Source organism: Oreochromis niloticus, linkage group LG4, assembly GCF_001858045.2.
Source record: "Oreochromis niloticus isolate F11D_XX linkage group LG4, O_niloticus_UMD_NMBU, whole genome shotgun sequence".
NCBI classification, from domain to species: Eukaryota; Metazoa; Chordata; class Actinopteri; order Cichliformes; family Cichlidae; genus Oreochromis; species Oreochromis niloticus.
Window position 1 is genome coordinate 14,497,859 of NC_031969.2, and position 19,032 is coordinate 14,516,890.

Below are 19,032 nucleotides of genomic sequence, written 5' to 3' on the forward strand. Positions count from 1 at the left end.
CTAATACCAGAGCACTGTCCTGTGTGTTACTGTGCCAGATACACACAGATACAACGGCCGGCATAAATATGCACATACAAATGCACGCTAAGGTGAGTAGCTGACTTTGCAGTGTTTGATTTTCTGATTAAACTTTTTGTCAAACATGTTAGAAAATATTTTTACATTTCTACAAGAAATCTAAAAGTTTAAAATACTGAAATGGAACATGAATGAATCATATCATCATATCTTTTTCTTACTACTCAATGCCACAGTGCAATCTGTTTTCTCTTATAATGTACCAGAATCCATCTGTATGCAAATCAAACTTCCTCACAGGCTGATATAAAGTCTGATATCATGCTGTCAGTCACAGAATAAGATGAGAAGCTCCCATCAGATCATATTTAGTACCAACATGTTCTCTTTAGCTCTGCTGCTGGCTGCTGGATCCTGTGAGTCTCACTGAACAGCAATAATATGATCACAGCACACTGATTCTTACTGTTACTACATTAAACATGTTTTCTCCACAGGTGTGAAGTGTGAACAGCTGACACAGCCAGCCTCTGTGATTGTGCAGCCAGGTCAGCATCTGACCATCACCTGTCAGGTCTCTTACTTTCTTGACTGGTACACAGCTTGGATCCGACAGCCTGCAGGGAAAGGACTGGAGTGGATTGGGATGAAACATACTGGGGACTCTCACTATAAAGATTCACTGAAGAACAAAATCAGCATTGACTTGGACACTTCAAGCAACACAGTAACTTTAAATGGACAGAATATGCAGCCTGAAGACACTGCTGTGTATTACTGTGCCAGAGAGTCACAGTGACACAAAACATCAGCAGACCTGAATAAAAACCTCTCAGTGCATGAACACATTTGTATTATGAAGCCACCAGAGGAGGAGCTCTAAGACCAATAATAATTTTAAGGTGTGTTAAGGAAAAAAGGGGAATTGTTTTAAGGGGTCGCTATTCTTGATAGAGGGAGTGTTAGACAGAAATATTAATCGCAGCAGTTCAGCACCAGTTTACCATCTCCAGAGAAAACAGCAGAAAGCAGCTGAATCTGCAGATGACATCAGAGGATTCTGCTGTTTATTCTTTTCCTCAAGAGTCATAGTGACACCGTGAAATCTGAATCATAAACATCATAATGCCAAGATCAAATAATCTAATTATGTATTCTTGTTTTTGCTTGTCTGTGGGCAGACACCCTGTTGTTCCTTATTCTGTCAGTGGTGTTTGGTTACTTTTTTATATAATTGTTTTTTGTATGGAAAACCCTTTTTGATATGTTCATCATTCACCATGCTGAGGATTAGTTTTATTGGACTTTAGTTTTGTTTTATGGAGTTTTGGATGCCTCATAAAATGTTTACTGCTCTATTTCCTGTTTTTAAGCAACAGCTGATGTTGTAGTGAATCCACTTCCATCAACATGAGCTTTAACAGTAAAGAGTCATAATGTTCCTATTGTTAATTACTGTATTACTTTATGGTGCACACATTTAATAATGGATATATATGGAGTTTTTCACTGATGTATCAGAAATAAATTGGTGTATAAATTTTGAGAGAAAAATGTTCTTTATTAAGTAACAAATAATGATAATCATTTGTAAATAAATATAATATTTGCTTAAATATTTAATTATAAGTGCTGTGCTGATGTTAGTATGAGATGAAGTGTTTCTCTTTAAGGAGGAGTTTATGCAAAATCAGATGTTTACACATGTGTTGCCAAATATAACAAAGGGACTGCAAGACTGGTTTTCATGACTATAGACTGAGCAGAGAGACATGACTTTTACAATGAAGTGTCCTGGCTTTATGTTAGTTTTTTTTATAGTGTCAGTTTACTGGGCTGGTAAGGACAGCACATTTCTCTGCAAACAATAAGATATGTTTGAAATAAAGAAGCTAATCATGTTTTTGTCTGTAGGTACTGAGAGTCAAACACTGACTGAGTCTGAATCAGTGATTAAAAGGCCTGGAGACTCCCACAGACTGACCTGTACATACTCAGGGTTCAGCAGTGATATTCATGCTGCTTGGCTCAGACAGGCTGCTGGAAAAGGACTGGAGTGGATTGCTGGGCTCCACAGTGATAGCAGCCATATCTGGTACTCTCAGTCATTCAGAGGCCGCTTCACCATCTCCAGAGACAACAGCAGAAAGCAGGTGTATCTGCAGATGAACAGCTTGACGACTGAAGATTCAGCTGTTTATTATTGTGCTCGAGAGTCACAGTGACACAAACCATCAGCAGAGCTGAACAAAAACCTCTCAGTGCCTGAACAGTTATAACATGAAACACCCAGAGGAGGAGCTCTAAGACCATGAATGAATTGTAGATGATTTTTATTCAGTCATATTTTACGACTTTTAGTGTCTTTACTGTTCATGATATCGTCAGTTTAAATTATGCCCCATGAATTAAAAGGTGTTGAAAAGAGGAGGAGACAATACAAGACTGTTATCTTTGCTGTCTTCATATATGTCGCAGCACAAAACACAAAGACTCAACATACACTCTGCAGACTGGACAACAACTGTTACAATGATCAGACCTTTTTATTTAGCATTTTTTCTTTTTCTGTTTAATTTCTCAGCTGGTAAGAGCAAACTAATTAATTGGACAAATAAAACTATGTGAAGAAAATTTGATTACACTAATGAACTCTTAACACTTTTTAGGTACTGAAGGTCAAACACTGACTGAGTCTGAACCAGTGGTTAAAAGGCCTGGAGACTCCCACAGACTGACCTGCACATAGTCAGGGTTCAGCAGTGATATTAATGTTGGTTGGATCAGACAGGCTGCTGGAAAAGGACTGGAGTGGATCGCTTTGATCTACAGTAGTAGTAGCAGCACCTACTACTCTCAGTCATTCAGAGGAAACAGCAGAAAGCAGCTGTATCTGCAGATGAGCAGCTTCACCAGTGAGGATTCAGCTGTTTATTATTGTGCTCGAGAGTCACAGTGACACAAGAGGAAGAAACTCTGTACAAAAACTCAGCCAAGTCGGAATTTGCTTTCCACCATTCAAAGCATGTCCAGCACATTTAAGCAACAACAAGAACAACAAAAAATCAAACAGCTTCATCAAGGAACTTTGAATATTAAATATTCTTTTTTCCTATTTTCACGTGTAAATATTAAAATTTATGATTGTGTTAAAAGCTTTCAGTGAATAATAAAAAAGAAACTCTGGTAAATGTAAGTCCTTCAAAACTTCATCTGCTTTATACACACATCGGTACACAAAAAAACTTCTATCCAGACTAACATAAAGAATTTATATAATACACTTGGTTGCAACAGAAGGAGAGAAGCTCCCTGCAGAAAACTGTAGCTCTGCTGCTGCTGGATGTTGTGAGTCTCATTGAACACAAACACTGACAGCAGTATCACAGCACACTGACTGTAACTGTTACACAATCATATTGTAAAGTCTGAACAGCTGCACAACCAACACATCAAAAGCAACACACACTTATTCAACTGTCTCATGTCAGTGTATTCTGTTTCGCTCTCCTCCACACAACACAGACATCATACCTCGTAAAATCCAGGTGCAGACTTCTGTCCTCTTGATTTGAAACCCTTTGCTCAAACCTTCACTTTCAAGATGATGTTCAGACTGTCTGTCCTGCTTACAGTTGTCTGTCTGCCCTGTATGTTGGTTCATGTTGTGATATATAAATTATTATTTTTATTTAGATCATTTGTTTAAATCATTATTTTCTTCCTTGATTTTCACTGATCTGCTTTTTCTTCTGGTTGTTCAGCAGGTTTGAATGGTCAGGCTTTGGAGTCCATTCCTTCCAGTCCAGTGTTAAAAAAGCCCCAAGAAGCCCTCAGTCTTTCCTGTAGAGGAGCTGGTTTCAGTTTTGGCCAAGCAGGAATGGACTGGATCAGACAACCTGCAGGAAAAACACTAGAGTGGATGGTTATTTGGTTTGAGCCATTTATGCCAGCAGCATGCAAGGATGTGTAGAAATCTCCAGAAACAACGGGAACAGCATGGTGTATCTGAGACTGTCCAACTTAAAGCCAGAGGAATCTGCTTTATATTACTGTGCAGCAGTAACAAAAACTATGAAGAGACCTGTACAAAAACCCTTAAAGCATTCTTGCATTTAAAAACTCAGTGAGTCACAAAGAAGCTTAAAGACGGTTTACTTTTGTAATTCAGAAACTGTGCCAGTTTTTGTAAAGATCAAATATACAGAGGAAACATACAAAAAAGTCTTCTCCATAAAAGGAGTGTAATTATCAACAATAGGCATTCAGAGGTAGCATTAGTATATTAACTCAAATCAAATTAATTTTTGCTTAGCTTATTTATGTAAACAATTTATGTAACTTATGGGCCATTTATATGGATAGCACACCATTGTTTTTCTTGTGACATTACCAATAAGTTTGATGTGTCACATGGCCCTTTTCCTATTGAAAAAACAAAAGTTGTATCCAAGATGGCCGACTTCTAAATGGCCACCATGGTCACCACCCATCTTGAGGAGTTTGCCCCCTCACATATACTAATGTGCCACAAACAGGACTTTAATATCACCAATCATTCCCATTTTATTATGGTGTATCCATATAAATGGCCCACCGTGTATATTACAACTATGTGTAATTGCCACTGTTACCGGAATGATAAAACTAATATCACTCATTTCATAGCAGATTGGAGTAATCTGGTTTTGTCTCCTGTGAGGACGACTTATTTGAAAACTATTTAACTGTGTGATTTGATGATCTTGACAGGTGTTTATGGTCAGACTCTGACAGGATCTGAACCAATCAGTAAAAGGCCTGGAGAATCCCACAGACTGACCTGTACAGGCTCTAGATTCACATTCAGAGACTACCCTCGTATATAGAAAAGATATATATAAATCTTGTAAAGTTTGTATCTGTCTTGTGTGAAACTTGTATGAAAAGCATACAAGAGTGAAAACAGATATAAGATCCCTTGAAAAATTATATAAATGAAACTTGTATGTTTTGGATACTTACTAAAACAATATATGAAAGTGGCCACTTTCATGAGTCTTATATGACAGGCTGCTGGAAAAAGACTGGAGTGGATTGCTTTTATTGAGGATGATAGAAGCTATATCCACTACTCTCAGTCAGTCAGAGGCAGATTTACCATCTCCAGAGACAACAGCAGAAAGCAGGTATATCTGCAGATGAGCAGCTTGACGACTGAGGATTCAGCTGTTTATTATTGTGCTTGAGAGTCACAGTGACACAAGAGGAAGAAACACTGTACAAAAACTCAATATATCAAAAGAAAAAAAAGAAAATGCTAAATTTGCATAAATAATTAATTAATACACATCAACACACTGACAAAAACATTGTGCTCATCTCTGTGTAATTGTAATTGTTTTCTTTTGCTTTATCTAAATGTTTTAAATTTCATCAGTGATATAAAAAAGGTCAAACATCTCTGAGCTAGTGTTGTGAATTACATTGTTTTGTGTATGCACCAAAGAATTTTTGCACCACGACTGCAATCTCTAACTATTAGTGACAGGAGAACTCTTATCACTTTTATAATTTGTCATTGCCAGTCTGTATCCAAAGGAAACTTCCTCTCAGACTCTTATAAAGAGTGATGTTAGTGCTGTGAACAGAAGAAGCTCCCATCAGTTCACCTGTAGCTCTGCTGATGCTGTTGGTTGCTGAATCCTGGGCTCTCTGAAACATTTATTTTATTACTCATAAATTTATCAGTGACATATTTCAGGGTATTTAAACAGTCATCTGTAGTTCAAAAGGCAGTATAGACACTTATTATGCTGGGCACATAAAAACATTTATAGACTCTAACATTACACAGCATTTATTTGTGTTTCCAAACAATTTAACTTGACATGTATTGATGGTCAGACTCTGACAGAATCTGAACCAGTCATTCAAATCTCACAGACTGATCTGTACAGGCTCTGGATTCTTATTCAGAGACTACCCTATGAACAGGCTGCCTTTATAAACACAGGAAGTTCTTATATCTATTACTTCCAGTTAATCAAAGGTAGATTCAAATCAACAAAGATGACCCACATTAACAACAACAACAATAATAATAATAATAATAATAAAAATGAAATCTACACTCTTTTTCTTTTTATTATTGTGCTCCAGAGCCACAGTGACACATGAGGAATAAATGTTTTCCAAGTACATGGAAAACTTGCTTTCTGCAGTTTACATCAAGATAAATTAATTCATTGCTGTTCAACATCAACAACATTGTGAAGAAACACCATCTGTAATGCATTAATCAGCATTAATTCAGTTCAGACTAAATAGAATAAATTTTGGTATTTTCAAGATATATATTTTGTTCCACCATAGTGTGTACAATAAATCACACAGATACAGTCAGGTGGTGAATTACAAAATTTTTGTAGTACACAGAGATGATTTAAAAACAAATAATATGATATTAATATATAAGTATAATGTTTATGAATATCTGAATATATAAAAATAATAATATATAAGAACTGCCTTTCAGCAGTGTCAGTGTTGCATATATCAGCCCTGGAGATTTTATTTTTGTAAAACTTTCATGTTTCTGTAATGGTTAATCCACCAGTATGCAGTATTGCATCAATGGGATTGATACAAAGTGATGCACTTGCAGATGGATATGTCAGCAGTGTGCACAGACTAATACCAGAGCACTGTGCTGTGTGTTACTGTGCCAGATACACACATGGCAGAAGAATATGGTTTGCATATTTAAGGGGCGGTATAAAGATGCACATACAAATGCACGCTAAAAGGTGAGTAGCTGATTTTGCAGTGTTTGATTTTCTGATTAAACTTTTTGTCAAAAATGTTAGAAAATATTTTTACATTTCTACAAAAAATCTAAAAGTTTAGAATACTGAAATGGAACATGAATGAATCATATTTAATATCTAACTGGATTTGCTGCTGAGCAGGACAAATATCAGCATGAACTTATTATTAAATATTTTATAATTTGTTTAAACAACAAGTACTTCTGAAGTATTCTGTCTCACCAGTTCATAAAGGGGACTAAAAGGAGCTGTTAAATGCATCACACTCACCATCTGAATACTTTGTGCTAATCACTGTTAGGTTTCAGATCTTTCCCACTGAAAACAACTGACTGCAAAATATGAACATTGCTGCATGAAAGCAGTGCAGCAAATGGGCGTCAGTAATTTTCTATTAATTGTGCTGAAACTCTTTTTCTTACTACTCAATGCCACAGTATGATCTGTTTTCTCGTATAATCTAACAGAATCCCTCTGTACGCAAATCAAACTTCCTCACAGGCTGATATAAAGTCAGAAGAAGATGAGAAGCTCCCATCAGATCATATTTAGTACCAACATGTTCTCTTTAGCTCTGCTGCTGCTGGATCCTGTGAGTCTCAATGAACAGCAATAATATGATCGCAGCACACTGATTCTTACTGTTACTATATTCAACACGTTTTCTCCACAGGTGTGAAGTGTGAACAGCTGACACAGCCACTCTCTGTGATTGTGCAGCCAGGTCAGCGTCTGACCATCACCTGTCAGGTCTCTTATTCTCTTGGCTACTGGACAGCTTGGATCAGACAGCCTGCAGGGAAAGGACTGGAGTGGATTGGGATGAAACATACTTCAGCTTCATACTATAAAGATTCACTAAAGAACAAATTCAGCATTGATTTAGACACTTCAAGCAAGACAGTAACTCTAAATGGACAGAATATGCAGCCTGAAGACACTGCTGTGTATTATTGTGCCAGAGAGTCACAGTAACACAAAACATCAGCAGACCTGAATAAAAACCTCTCAGTGCATGAACACATTTGTATTATGAAGCCACCAGAGGAGGCGCTCAAAGACCAATAATAATTTCAAGGTATATTTAGGAAAAAAGGGAAATTGTTTTAAGGGGTCGCTATTCTTGATAGAGGGAGTGTTAGACAGAAATATTAATCGCAGCAGTTCAGCACCAGTTTACCATCTCCAGAGAAAACAGCAGAAAGCAGCTGAATCTGCAGATGACATCAGAGGATTCTGCTGTTTATCGCTTTCTTCAAGAGTCATAGTGACACCGTGAAATCTAAATCATAAACATCATAATGCCAAGATCAAATAATCTAATTATGTATTCTTTTTTTTGCTTGTCTGTGGGCAGACACCCTGTTGTTCCTTATTCTGTCAGTGGTGTTTGGTTACTTTTTTATATAATTGTTTTTTGTATGGAAAACCCTTTTTGATATGTTCATCATTCACCATGCTGAGGATTAGTTTTATTGGACTTTAGTTTTATTTTATGGAGTTTTGGATGCCTCATAAAATGTTTACTGCTCTAGTTTCTGTTTTTAAGCAACAGCTGATGTTGTAGTGAATCCACTTCCATCAACATGAGCTTTAACAGTAAAGAGTCATAATGTTCCTATTGTTAATTACTGTATTACTTTATGGTGCACACATTTAATAATGAATATATATGGAGTTTTTCACTGATGTATCAGAAATAAATTGGTGTATAAATTTTGAGAGAAAAATGTTCTTTATTAAGTAACAAATAATCATAATCATTTGTAAATACATGTAATATTTCCTTAAAAATGTTATTATAAGTGGTGTGCAAATGTTTTTATGAGATGAAGTGTGTTTTTCTTTAAGGAGGAGTTTATGCAAATTTAGATCTTTACACATGTGTAGCCAAGTATAACAAAGGGACTGCAAGACTGGTTTTCATGACTGTAGACTGAGTAGAGAGACATGACTTTTACAATGAAGTGTCCTGGGTTTACCTTTGTTTTTCTTATAGTGTCAGTTTACTGGGCTGGTAAGGACAGCACATTTCTCTGCAAACATTAAGATATGTTTGATATAAAGAAGCTAATCATGTTTTTGTCTGTAGGTACTGAGGGTCAAACACTGACTGAGACTGAATCAGTGATTAAAAGGCCTGGAGACTCCCACAGACTGACCTGTACATACTCAGGGTTCAGTGGTAATATTAATGGTGCTTGGATCAGACAGGCTGCTGGAAAAGGACTGGAATGGGTTGCTCGGATCCTCAGTGATAGCAGCAATATCTTCTACTCTCAGTCAGTCAGAGGCAGGTTTACCATCTCCAGAGACAACAGCAGAAAGCAGGTGTATCTGCAGATGAACAGCTTGACGACTGAGGATTCAGCTGTTTATTATTGTGCTCGAGAGCCACAGTATCACAAACCATCAGCAGAGCTGAACGAAAACCTCTCAGTGCCTGAACAGTTATAACATGAAACACCCAGAGGAGGAGCTCTAAGACCATGAATGAATTGTAGATTATTTTTATTCAGTCATATTTTACGATTTTTAGTGTCTTTACTGTTCATGATATCGTCAGTTTAAATTATGCCCAATGAATTAAAAGGTGTTGAAAAGAGGAGGAGACAATGCAAAACTGTTATCTTTACTGTCTTCATATATGTTGCAGCACAAAACACAAAGACTCAACATACACTCTGCAGACTGGACAACAACTGTTACAATGATCAGACCTTTTTATTTAGCATTTTTTCTTTTTCTGTTGAATTTCTCAGCTGGTAAGAGCAAACTAATTAATTGGACAAATAAAATTATGGAAAGAAAATTTGATTACACTAATGAACTCTTAACACTTTTTAGGTACTGAAGGTCAAACACTGACTGAGTCTGAATCAGTGGTTAAAAGGCCTGGAGACTCCCACACACTGACCTGTACATACTCAGGGTTCAGCAGTGATATTGATGCAGCTTGGGTCAGACAGGCTGCTGGAAAAGGACTGGAGTGGATCGCTTTGATCTACAGTAGTAGTAGCAGCATCTACTACTCTCAGTCATTCAGAGGAAACAGCAGAAAGCAGCTGTATCTGCAGATGAGCAGCTTGATCAGTGAGGATTCAGCTGTTTATTATTGTGCTCGAGAGTCACAGTGACACAAGAGGAAGAAACTCTGTACAAAAACTCACCACATCAAAACAAGTCATAATTTGCTTTCAGCTTTTTAGAAATGAACTGAAGATTAATGTCTGACCAATGTCTCACCTGTCAGCTCCTGGACAGCTGATCAGTCACCCTGCAGGCAAAAAAAAAAAAAAGAGGAAAAGTAGTGGGAGCTCTCACTATAAAGACTTACTGAAGAAAAGGTTCAGCATTGACTCAGACACTTCAAGCATTCTTGCATTTAAAAACTCAGTGAGACACACAGCGAAGTCCAGCAGGGAAAGGAGGAGGAGGAGAAGGAGGAGTGCTGGCCCCGGAATCATATCCTCAATAGAGACTCCACACTTTCCACAATGTCTTCTAATTCTTCCATGTTGTCCATTTTAATGACAGAGGAGGCTTTAAGTGGTGTTCTTGTTTGAACTGGTCCAGAAGACCCTGGGACTCTGTGGCACAAAATCAAAGAAGGATTTGATCCTCTTTCTGTATGACATTTTGTACCATACAGAAATAAACCAAGAACAAGTATCATGTGGGAAAATTGTGAGTATCTAATGAAAATATGACATTTATTTCATGAAGAAGTCAAATACCTATAAAAGTGCTACAATTCCAATTTGAACCAAACTGAAAAATATGAAAATTAAAACTAAATAATGCCCCAAAGTGTTAACTCTTATTGTTTGTAATATAATGCACAATTACAAATGCAGTTACCCAGTTATACACACAACTGGACTGGCCATCGGACATACAGAGCATTTGCCCAATGGGCCGATGGTGATTTTTGTTTTTACGGGCCGATGTTTTGTTTCTCGTTTTGTTTTCTTGTAACGCACTAAACAACAGCAACGCGTTTAAGCTTGATAATCTGTTGTTAGAATTTTTTTAATATTGCTTTCTAGTATTATTATTCTAGTATTATTCTAGTATTTTGACTCTGTGAAACAGTGATATTGTTTACTGAGGAGGAGTCAGTGCAAAACTAATTTCAATATAAATATCTATGGTCCAGAGACAACAACAAGTGTATCTGCAGGTCAGAGGCTTGACAACAGGAGGATTCTGTTGTTTATTATTTTGCCTGAGAGCCACCGTGAAGCAAGGTGAAGAAACACACAGCATTTAAAATCAGCAATTTACATTCAGAAAATGACTTCCAACTCATAATAAACAAGCAATAGAACTGCATTGATCTCTAATAAGTTCATTCATTAATTTTGGTTGTAATGAAGAGAATCCATTTTGATTTACCTTGTTCATACTTTCACAGTAATGTGTATGATAAACATAAAACACTCAACAGCTCATGAAGCCTACAAAACATAATCTAATGTTTCATTCTTGTTCAAATAAATCTGTTTTTAAAGTTACATTTCAGTTTCTCACCTCTCCAAACTCTCTGTTAGCAAAGCAGTAATGCATGTTTCTGTTATAACCTGACAGTTTCCATGTGTATGCAAAGTGAACTTCCTCTCAGTTTGAAATAAAGACTTGAAATCAGTCCGTCAATTTCATCAGATGAGAAGCTCCCATCAGATCACCTTCAGCACCAACATGTTCTCTGTAGCTCTGCTGCTGCTGCTGGCTGCTGGATCCTGTGAGTCTCACTGAACACAAACACTGACAGCATGGACACCACACACTGTTACTTTTATAGAACTACATTCAACATGTTTTCTCTACAGGTGTGAAATGTGAACAGCTGACACAGCCAGCCTCTGTGATTGTGCAACCAGGTCAGCGTCTGACCATCACCTGTCAGGTCTCTTATTCTGTGGGCAGCTACTACACATCTTGGATCAGACAGCCTGCAGGGAAAGGACTGGAGTGGATTGGGATGCGATATACTTCGGGCACTTACTATAAAGATTCACTGAAGAGCAAGTTTAGCATTGACTTAGACTCTTCCAGCAATAGAGTGACTCTAAACGGACAGAATATGCAGCCTGAAGACACTGCTGTGTATTACTGTGCCAGAGAGTCACAGTAGCACAAACCATCCACAGAGCTGAACAAAAACCTCTCTGTGGCTGAGCAGTTTTAACATGAAGCCACCAGAGGAGGAGCTCTAAGACCAGCAATGTAGTCAGAAGTGTTTCTGTGGGAAGGAGATTCAGATTTATTTTCACTAAGTCTGTAAGACTGATATATACAGAACTGAAACCAGAGCTGGAGAAGAACAACATAAGCATGGGCAGAGTAGAGCCCACCCCAAGTTTGAACCCTGAACTCTTTTAAGGCAAAGGTTGTAAATGCTGAGCACATGTTGCTGGAGACAGGAATTCAATAAATTTAATGTGTCCAGAGTTTAGTAGTTACAAAAGCACATGCTTCAGTAACTGAGCCCATGTTTGGAAGCAAAAATGATAAAGAAAAAAAAAGAATGAATAATGAAATATTATGCTTGTTATTGTAAGCTAAAGATCCTACAATAACAGAGAGGAAACCCCAACAATCAAACAGCACCCTCTGAGCAAACACGCCAGTAATGTATCATGTCCTAAGTCTGTGCTGCCTAGTATTAATCAGTGACTAATAAGTGATTAATAAGTGACACACATCATACTTTAGATGATCAAAAATACTTAAGTTGTTGAATTTCATCTTTGCTTCTGACTTAATCTCTCAGGGATTTTCTTCTTATACTAATTTCACTAATTAACATCATTAGCTGTGAGTTGTTCCAGTAGTTTCATTTTTCTTAGTCTCTAGTGATTTGCTGCCCGTCTCTTTTTGAAATGGGATAATCTTAAAAACCACATAAAATAAGGAATAATATATTTTGAATGAGTAAATTGCATTTTAATTTTAAAAGAAAATAAAAATTGGAGAAACTCAGCCTCACAGTGTGGATGGATGGATGTGATAACTAAATATTTTTCTGATTAATTCATGAAATGTACAAAGTGCAGTTGAAGATGTAAAATATAATAAAAAATACTAACTATATTCTCAAAAGATTACACAGAATCATACTTTTTTTTTTACAAGTAAAAAGTAAAAGAGAGTTTCATGTTTTCTGTGTATTTATCTTTTGATTGCTTAGCAGACCTTATGCAGTAATATTAGTAACTACTAGCTGTGAGAGGGGCCATGTTGGTCTTGTTCTATATATGTTCTAGTTACACAAAATATATCAATTTAAATGAAAAATGGAAAAAAATCGATATCCAACTTTAAAATATCCAATTTTTGAAACTTTTACAAAAAAAGAAAATCAGCTAGGTTAAAAAATGAAGGCAACACTAGATTCAGTGATAACGAATAACAGCACAAGAGCCACACCTTCTTCATTAAATTCTGATGCAAATGCACCTGTGTGAAGTGTACTTCTGTCCTGCTGACCCATCTTTGTACTTTGTGTTGATCATCAGAGCAGCAGTGGAGAATCTTCAGGCTCAGGATGACAAACACGCTCATTGTGCTGCTGGTTGCTTTCTTTTTGCCAGGTGAGTGCTTCTGCTTCCTTTTTCCTTATTTACCAGGAAACACTGTGCCAGTCAGTCATAACAGAAAATCATTTCTGTTTTCGTCTCCTCAGGTGTTACAGGTCAGAGTATGGAGTCCATTCCTTCCAGTCCTGTAATGAAAAGGCCTGGGGAGACTCTCAGTCTCTCCTGCAGGGGATCTGGTTTCACATTTACCTGCTGTGGTATGAGCTGGATAAGACAACAACCAGGAAAAGCACTGAAATGGATTGGTGTTGGCCACATACCTTCCAGCAACAACAGATATGTGAGCAGTTTGAGTGGACGTATAGAAGTCAGTCGAGATGACAGCAACAGCATGGTGCATCTGAGGCTTTCCAACCTAAAGCCAGAGGACTCTGCTGTGTATTACTGTGCCAGACACACACAGTGGTTTAAGTAATGAGGGAGGCTTTACAAAAACCTTCAGCTATACAGTTTCACAGGAACCTACAGGGGGCAGCAGATGATCAAGAATATGATGTTCAACTCACTGACACAATGACACCTGTGATTCTACCATGTGTGAAAGTGTATTTTTAGAATCTAGAGTATTTCTATGTAAATAAATATAATAATAAATATAATAATTAAAGACACCCACCCCCATAGTTATAAAAACACTTCTAAAAACAGAACTATATAAAAATGTAAATGGCCCTTCATATGAAAAAGGTTCCCCACCCTTGGTTTAGGGTTATTTTCTTGCTAGAACAGGTTGCCCTATATTTTGCTCCATCCATCTTCCCATCAACTCTGACCAGCTTCCCTGTCCCTGCTGAAGAAAAGCATCCCCACAGCATGATGCTGCCACCAGCATGTTTCACAGTTTGGATGGTGTGTTCAGGGTGATGAGCAGTGTTACTTTTCCACCTCATGTAGTGCTTTGCATTTAGGTTCAAAAGTTCAAATTTGGTCTCATCTAACAAGAACACCTTCTTCCACATGTATGCTGTGTCCCCTAAGTGGCTCCTGGCAAACGGGACTTTTTATGTCTTTCTGTCAAAAATGGCTTCCTTCTTGCCACTCTTCCACATAGGCCAGGTGGAGTACACAGCTTACAGTTGTCCTGTGGACAGATTGTCCCACCTGAGCTGTGGATTTCTGCAGCTCCTCCAGAGTCACCATGGGCCTCTTGGAAGCTTCTCTGAGCAGTGCTCTCCTTTCTCGATCTGTCAGCTTAGGTGGACTGCCATGTCTTGGTACATTTGAAGTTGTAGCATACTTTTTCCATTTTTGGATGATGGATTGAACAGTGCTCCTTGAGATGTTCAAAGCTCGGTATATGTTTTTATAAACCTAACCCTGCTTTAAACTGATCTACAACTTTATCCCTGACCTGTCTGGTGGGTGCCTTGGTCTTTAAGATTCTCTAACTGAGGCCTTCACAGAGCAGGTATATTTATAATGAGACTACATTACACACAGGTAAACCACCCTTTTCAGATTTTCATTTTCCTTGAAATTCTGAAACCATTTATCATTTTTGTACCACTTCACAATTATGTCTTAGTTTGTTTTGATCATTCACAGAAAATCTCAATAAAACAAATTTAATTTTGTGGTTGTAAGGTGACAACATGTGTAAAAGTTCAAGAATGCTTTTTCAAGGCACTGTGTGTTACAAAATGAATGAAAAATGTGATAAAATAAGAAGAGATGCCAGCACAAGAGCCACTCCCTCTACATAATATCCTGATGCAAATCTTCACTGTGTGCAGTGTACTTCTGTGCTGCTCACTTGTCTTAAACTTTGTGTTGATCATCAGAGCAGCAGTGAAGAATCTCTAGACTCACAATGACACAGACACTCACTCTGCTGCTTGTTGCTTTTTCACTTCCCTGTGAGTTCTTCTGCTTCTTACTGTTTCATCATTTACCAGGAAACAATGATGGTCAATCAGGGATACCAGAACATTTTGAATATCTCTTTCTTTTATCTGTATTCATCTCCGCAGGTGTTACAGGTCAGAGTATGGAGTCCATTCCTTCCAGTCCTGTAGTGAAAAGGCCTGGGGAGACTCTCAATCTCTCCTGCAGGGGATCTGGTTTCACATTTACCTGCTGTGGTATGCCCTGGATAAGACAACAACCAGGAAAAGCACTGGAATGGATAGGGATTGGTTTCTCATCTTCCAGCAGCAACAGATATGTGAGCAGTTTGAGTGGACGCGTAGAAATCAGTCGAGATGACAGCAACAGCATGACATATCTGAGGCTTTCCAACCTAAAGCCAGAGGACTCTGCTGTGTATTACTGTGCCAGACACACAGTGGTTTAAGTAATGAGAGAGGCTTTACAAAAACCTTCAGCTATACAGTTTCACAGGAACCTACAGGGGCAGCAGATGATCAAGAATATGATGTTCAACTCACTGTCATAATAATGCCTGTGATATATGTGAAAACATATTGAAAAAAAAATCTAAAATGATTTTATGATAATAATAAAAATATTATGAAAAGAAATGATGTATGTAAACTGTGAGATAGAGAAGTTAATGCAAATATTTTATTTTTTTCTATGTATTCCAGAGAAAAAGACTTTAAAACAACAAGTAAAACCAAAGAGATTTGAAGTATTTACAACATGCTTTTTTAAACACAAGTTTACCATCTCAAGAGACAATAGCAGAGTTGAACAATGAAAAAAGTTACATCTTATGTCTTTTTCCAAACACTTTCCTTGAAACTGTTATAAACTGAATCAAACTCCACTTACACTGGGCTACTGTGTTTGTTGCCTTGATGAACGCTGTTGATGTGCTGTTGATGTGGGTCTACTGTGGTGAATATAATATAGATTTGAAATGTGACTTAAAAAAGGGTGTTTTACATACTTCTCCATCAGAGTCAATATAAGAGGTCATGACAATAAAAGAATGCTAAAACTGGACTCTGCTGAAACAGCAAAGATGATTGCAGCAGTAAAACTTTCAGTTGATGATCCAGATGTGGTGCAATACATGCCTGGATCATCATCTGAAAGACCCTTAGTCCACTTGATTTGATGGCCAACTCTTTCCTTTCCTTTGACAGGACGAAAGCTTCAGCAGAACCAGATTCAGAGACGACAGCTCTCTGCCATGACTGAGTGGAGTGAGCAAAAAGCAAAGAGAGAAAAGAAGAAGCCAAACATTCAGTGGGTCGGTTTGGCCGGATCACAAATATGCAGCCCTGGAGCAAGAGACACCTGACGAAATGTAAATGGAGAAAGATGACAGAGAGGAGAATGATGGACACGCTGGAGAAAAGTCATGCACTTTATTCTATAATTGTACAACATTCTGTCAAGGAAATTCATAAAATAATGATTATAGAAAATAAAAGTCTTGCAGGTTGATGGCAAACTGAAATGGACGTCATGCTTATACTCATGTGTAAAGAAACAGCTGGTGTCACACTAACATGTAGCTGCTGCGAGTTGCAACTGTTTGACATAATAAACAATTAAGGAAGCGAATTTAAAAGTGTTGCAGAGATTAGCAGTTAGAACATGCTTTTGAATAATATTTCAATATGTTTAAGATATTTTTGCTCCTCCCTAATAAAATAGGGATGCCACACTTATGTCCTCTCACTAACTATCTGAAGCACTTCCTTCACTCAAGATGATGCTGAGACTGTCTGTTCTGATGACAGTTCTTTGTCTGCCCTGTGAGTCCCTTTATGCTATAATACACAAAGTGTTTTTTTCATTACTATGATTTTATTAAATTATTTTTTAACTGTTTATACTTCTGGTACTTTGGCAGGTCTGAATGGTCAGGCTATGGAGTCCATTCCCTCTACTCCAGTATTCAAAAATCCTCAGGAAGCCCTCAGTCTTTCCTGTAGAGGAACTGGTTTCAATTTTGGCAGCTATGGCATGCACTGGATCAGACAACCTGCAGGAAAAGGCCTAGAATGGTTTGGAACTATTTGGAGTGACGCAAGTAGAACTGAATATATTGCCAGTGTGCAAGGACGTATAGAAATCACCAAAGACGACAGCAACAGGATGACATATCTGAGACTGTCCAATCTAAAGCCAGAGGACTCTGCTGTGTATTACTGTGCGACAAACACACAGTGGTTTCTGATATGAGAGAAGCTTTACAAAAACCATAGGCTATATATTTTCATAACAACCTGTAGGGGACAGTAGATGATTACAAATATTACAACATTTTAAAGAAGATATGACAAGAGTGAGAATATTTATAAAACATTTGTTTTTAAAGATAAGGTGATTCATAAAGAAAATCAATATGAAAAAAGTATATAAGCATTTAAACAGAGAGCATGAATAAGTTTAAATTAATCAGTAATTGACATATGCACATGAGCACATATATCACCATATATGTAATCCATTTAATCATAATCATCAGAATGCTGCTCATTCTCCTGACCATTTATATTTGACTTACTGCTGAAGAGATTATTCAGAATATGATACATGTTCTTCTACGTCTGAGCGCATATTTAAAATAATGTACTTCTGGATACACAACTGTGAAAACTAATGATAAAAAAATCAGTATGAAAAAATATGTCAACACTCAAGCAAGAACTCTCTGATCACTGAAACATTGCAGGTTTTGCAGTTGTGTTCATCTAGCATAGCTCTCCCTAACCAGGAAAATAGCACTGCTAATATCTGTACCACATTACTGGAAAATAGAGAAGGAACTCAAAATGTTTCAGCTCATAGTTTAGAAGTTACAAATGACCATCTCCCACAGAAAGTGAATCTAAGGGAATAAAACCAGTGCTAAACAACTCTAAAAAACAAAACCATACAATTTGATGCAACATATTTTGTTTTTAGATTCATTTGAATGATACGTGAAACAGACAGTTCAGGCCATTCGTTGTAAAGTCCATCTATCAGCCATCCACAATGATGAATCGACTAAGAAGTACAGAATGATAGATGGATGGATGGAGTTTTAATTCCAGTTGTAATGATTTAATTAGTTAATTTAATTGTCAGCAAAATAGATTGAAATGATTCATGAGTTAGCAATCGTCAGCATGAAATCTTTTATTCTAATTTCTTTGACATTCCATTAAATCCATTTTTATTCATATATTATTACTTTAAAGCAAATTTACCGTACTTTACCTTACAACATAATGTGCATTGCAACATGAATTATTTGTTAAGTGGTGCTATATGAATAAAACTGAACAGATTTACAGAAGGTCTTCCTAAAATTTAGGTTTATTAAGACAAAACAGATGGATGAACACGTCCCTCTCAGCACAGGGCTGACAGGACTTTCCCCCCATATAATAAATAAATAAACTGAATAAAAATAGATGAAGATAAATTATTATGATAACCTGCATTTATCTAGTGTAAGTACAAGAATTCCCAGCTTCTGACTGGCTCATGCAGTCACATGGGGAGAAAAGGAGGTTGTTGTGTTGAAGTGTAAGAAGAGTAAAGGTGCTCCTAAGTAAGCTGTCTCCATCTTTATGTTCATAATAGTTATGAGAGATTTAGTGTCATTGAAAAAAAAAACTTTAATCTAGGTTTTAACTTACACTTGGTGAACACTGACAGATGTGTCTCATAATGAATGTGTTTAAAAAGAAAAC

The 19,032-nt window shown here is 37.2% G+C and overlaps 1 long non-coding RNA gene and 2 gene segments (V, D, J or C); all 3 read left to right on the forward strand.

Moving 5' to 3' along the window:
• The first annotated feature begins 400 nt into the window (after positions 1–400).
• LOC112846726 (immunoglobulin heavy variable 4-34-like) lies at positions 401–820 on the forward strand. The segment is given in 2 exon segments: positions 401–437; positions 519–820. Coding segments are annotated over 2 exon segments (339 nt in total).
• Positions 821–1,779: 959 nt separating this feature from the next.
• LOC112846699 (uncharacterized) lies at positions 1,780–2,069 on the forward strand. The gene is made up of 2 exons (XR_003219817.1): positions 1,780–1,860; positions 1,936–2,069. It is a non-coding gene; the product is annotated as an uncharacterized LOC112846699 (long non-coding RNA).
• A 9,462-nt stretch (positions 2,070–11,531) lies between these two features.
• LOC102075747 (Ig heavy chain V region 5A-like) lies at positions 11,532–11,967 on the forward strand. The segment is given in 2 exon segments: positions 11,532–11,574; positions 11,663–11,967. Coding segments are annotated over 2 exon segments (348 nt in total).
• The last annotated feature ends 7,065 nt before the right edge of the window (positions 11,968–19,032 follow it).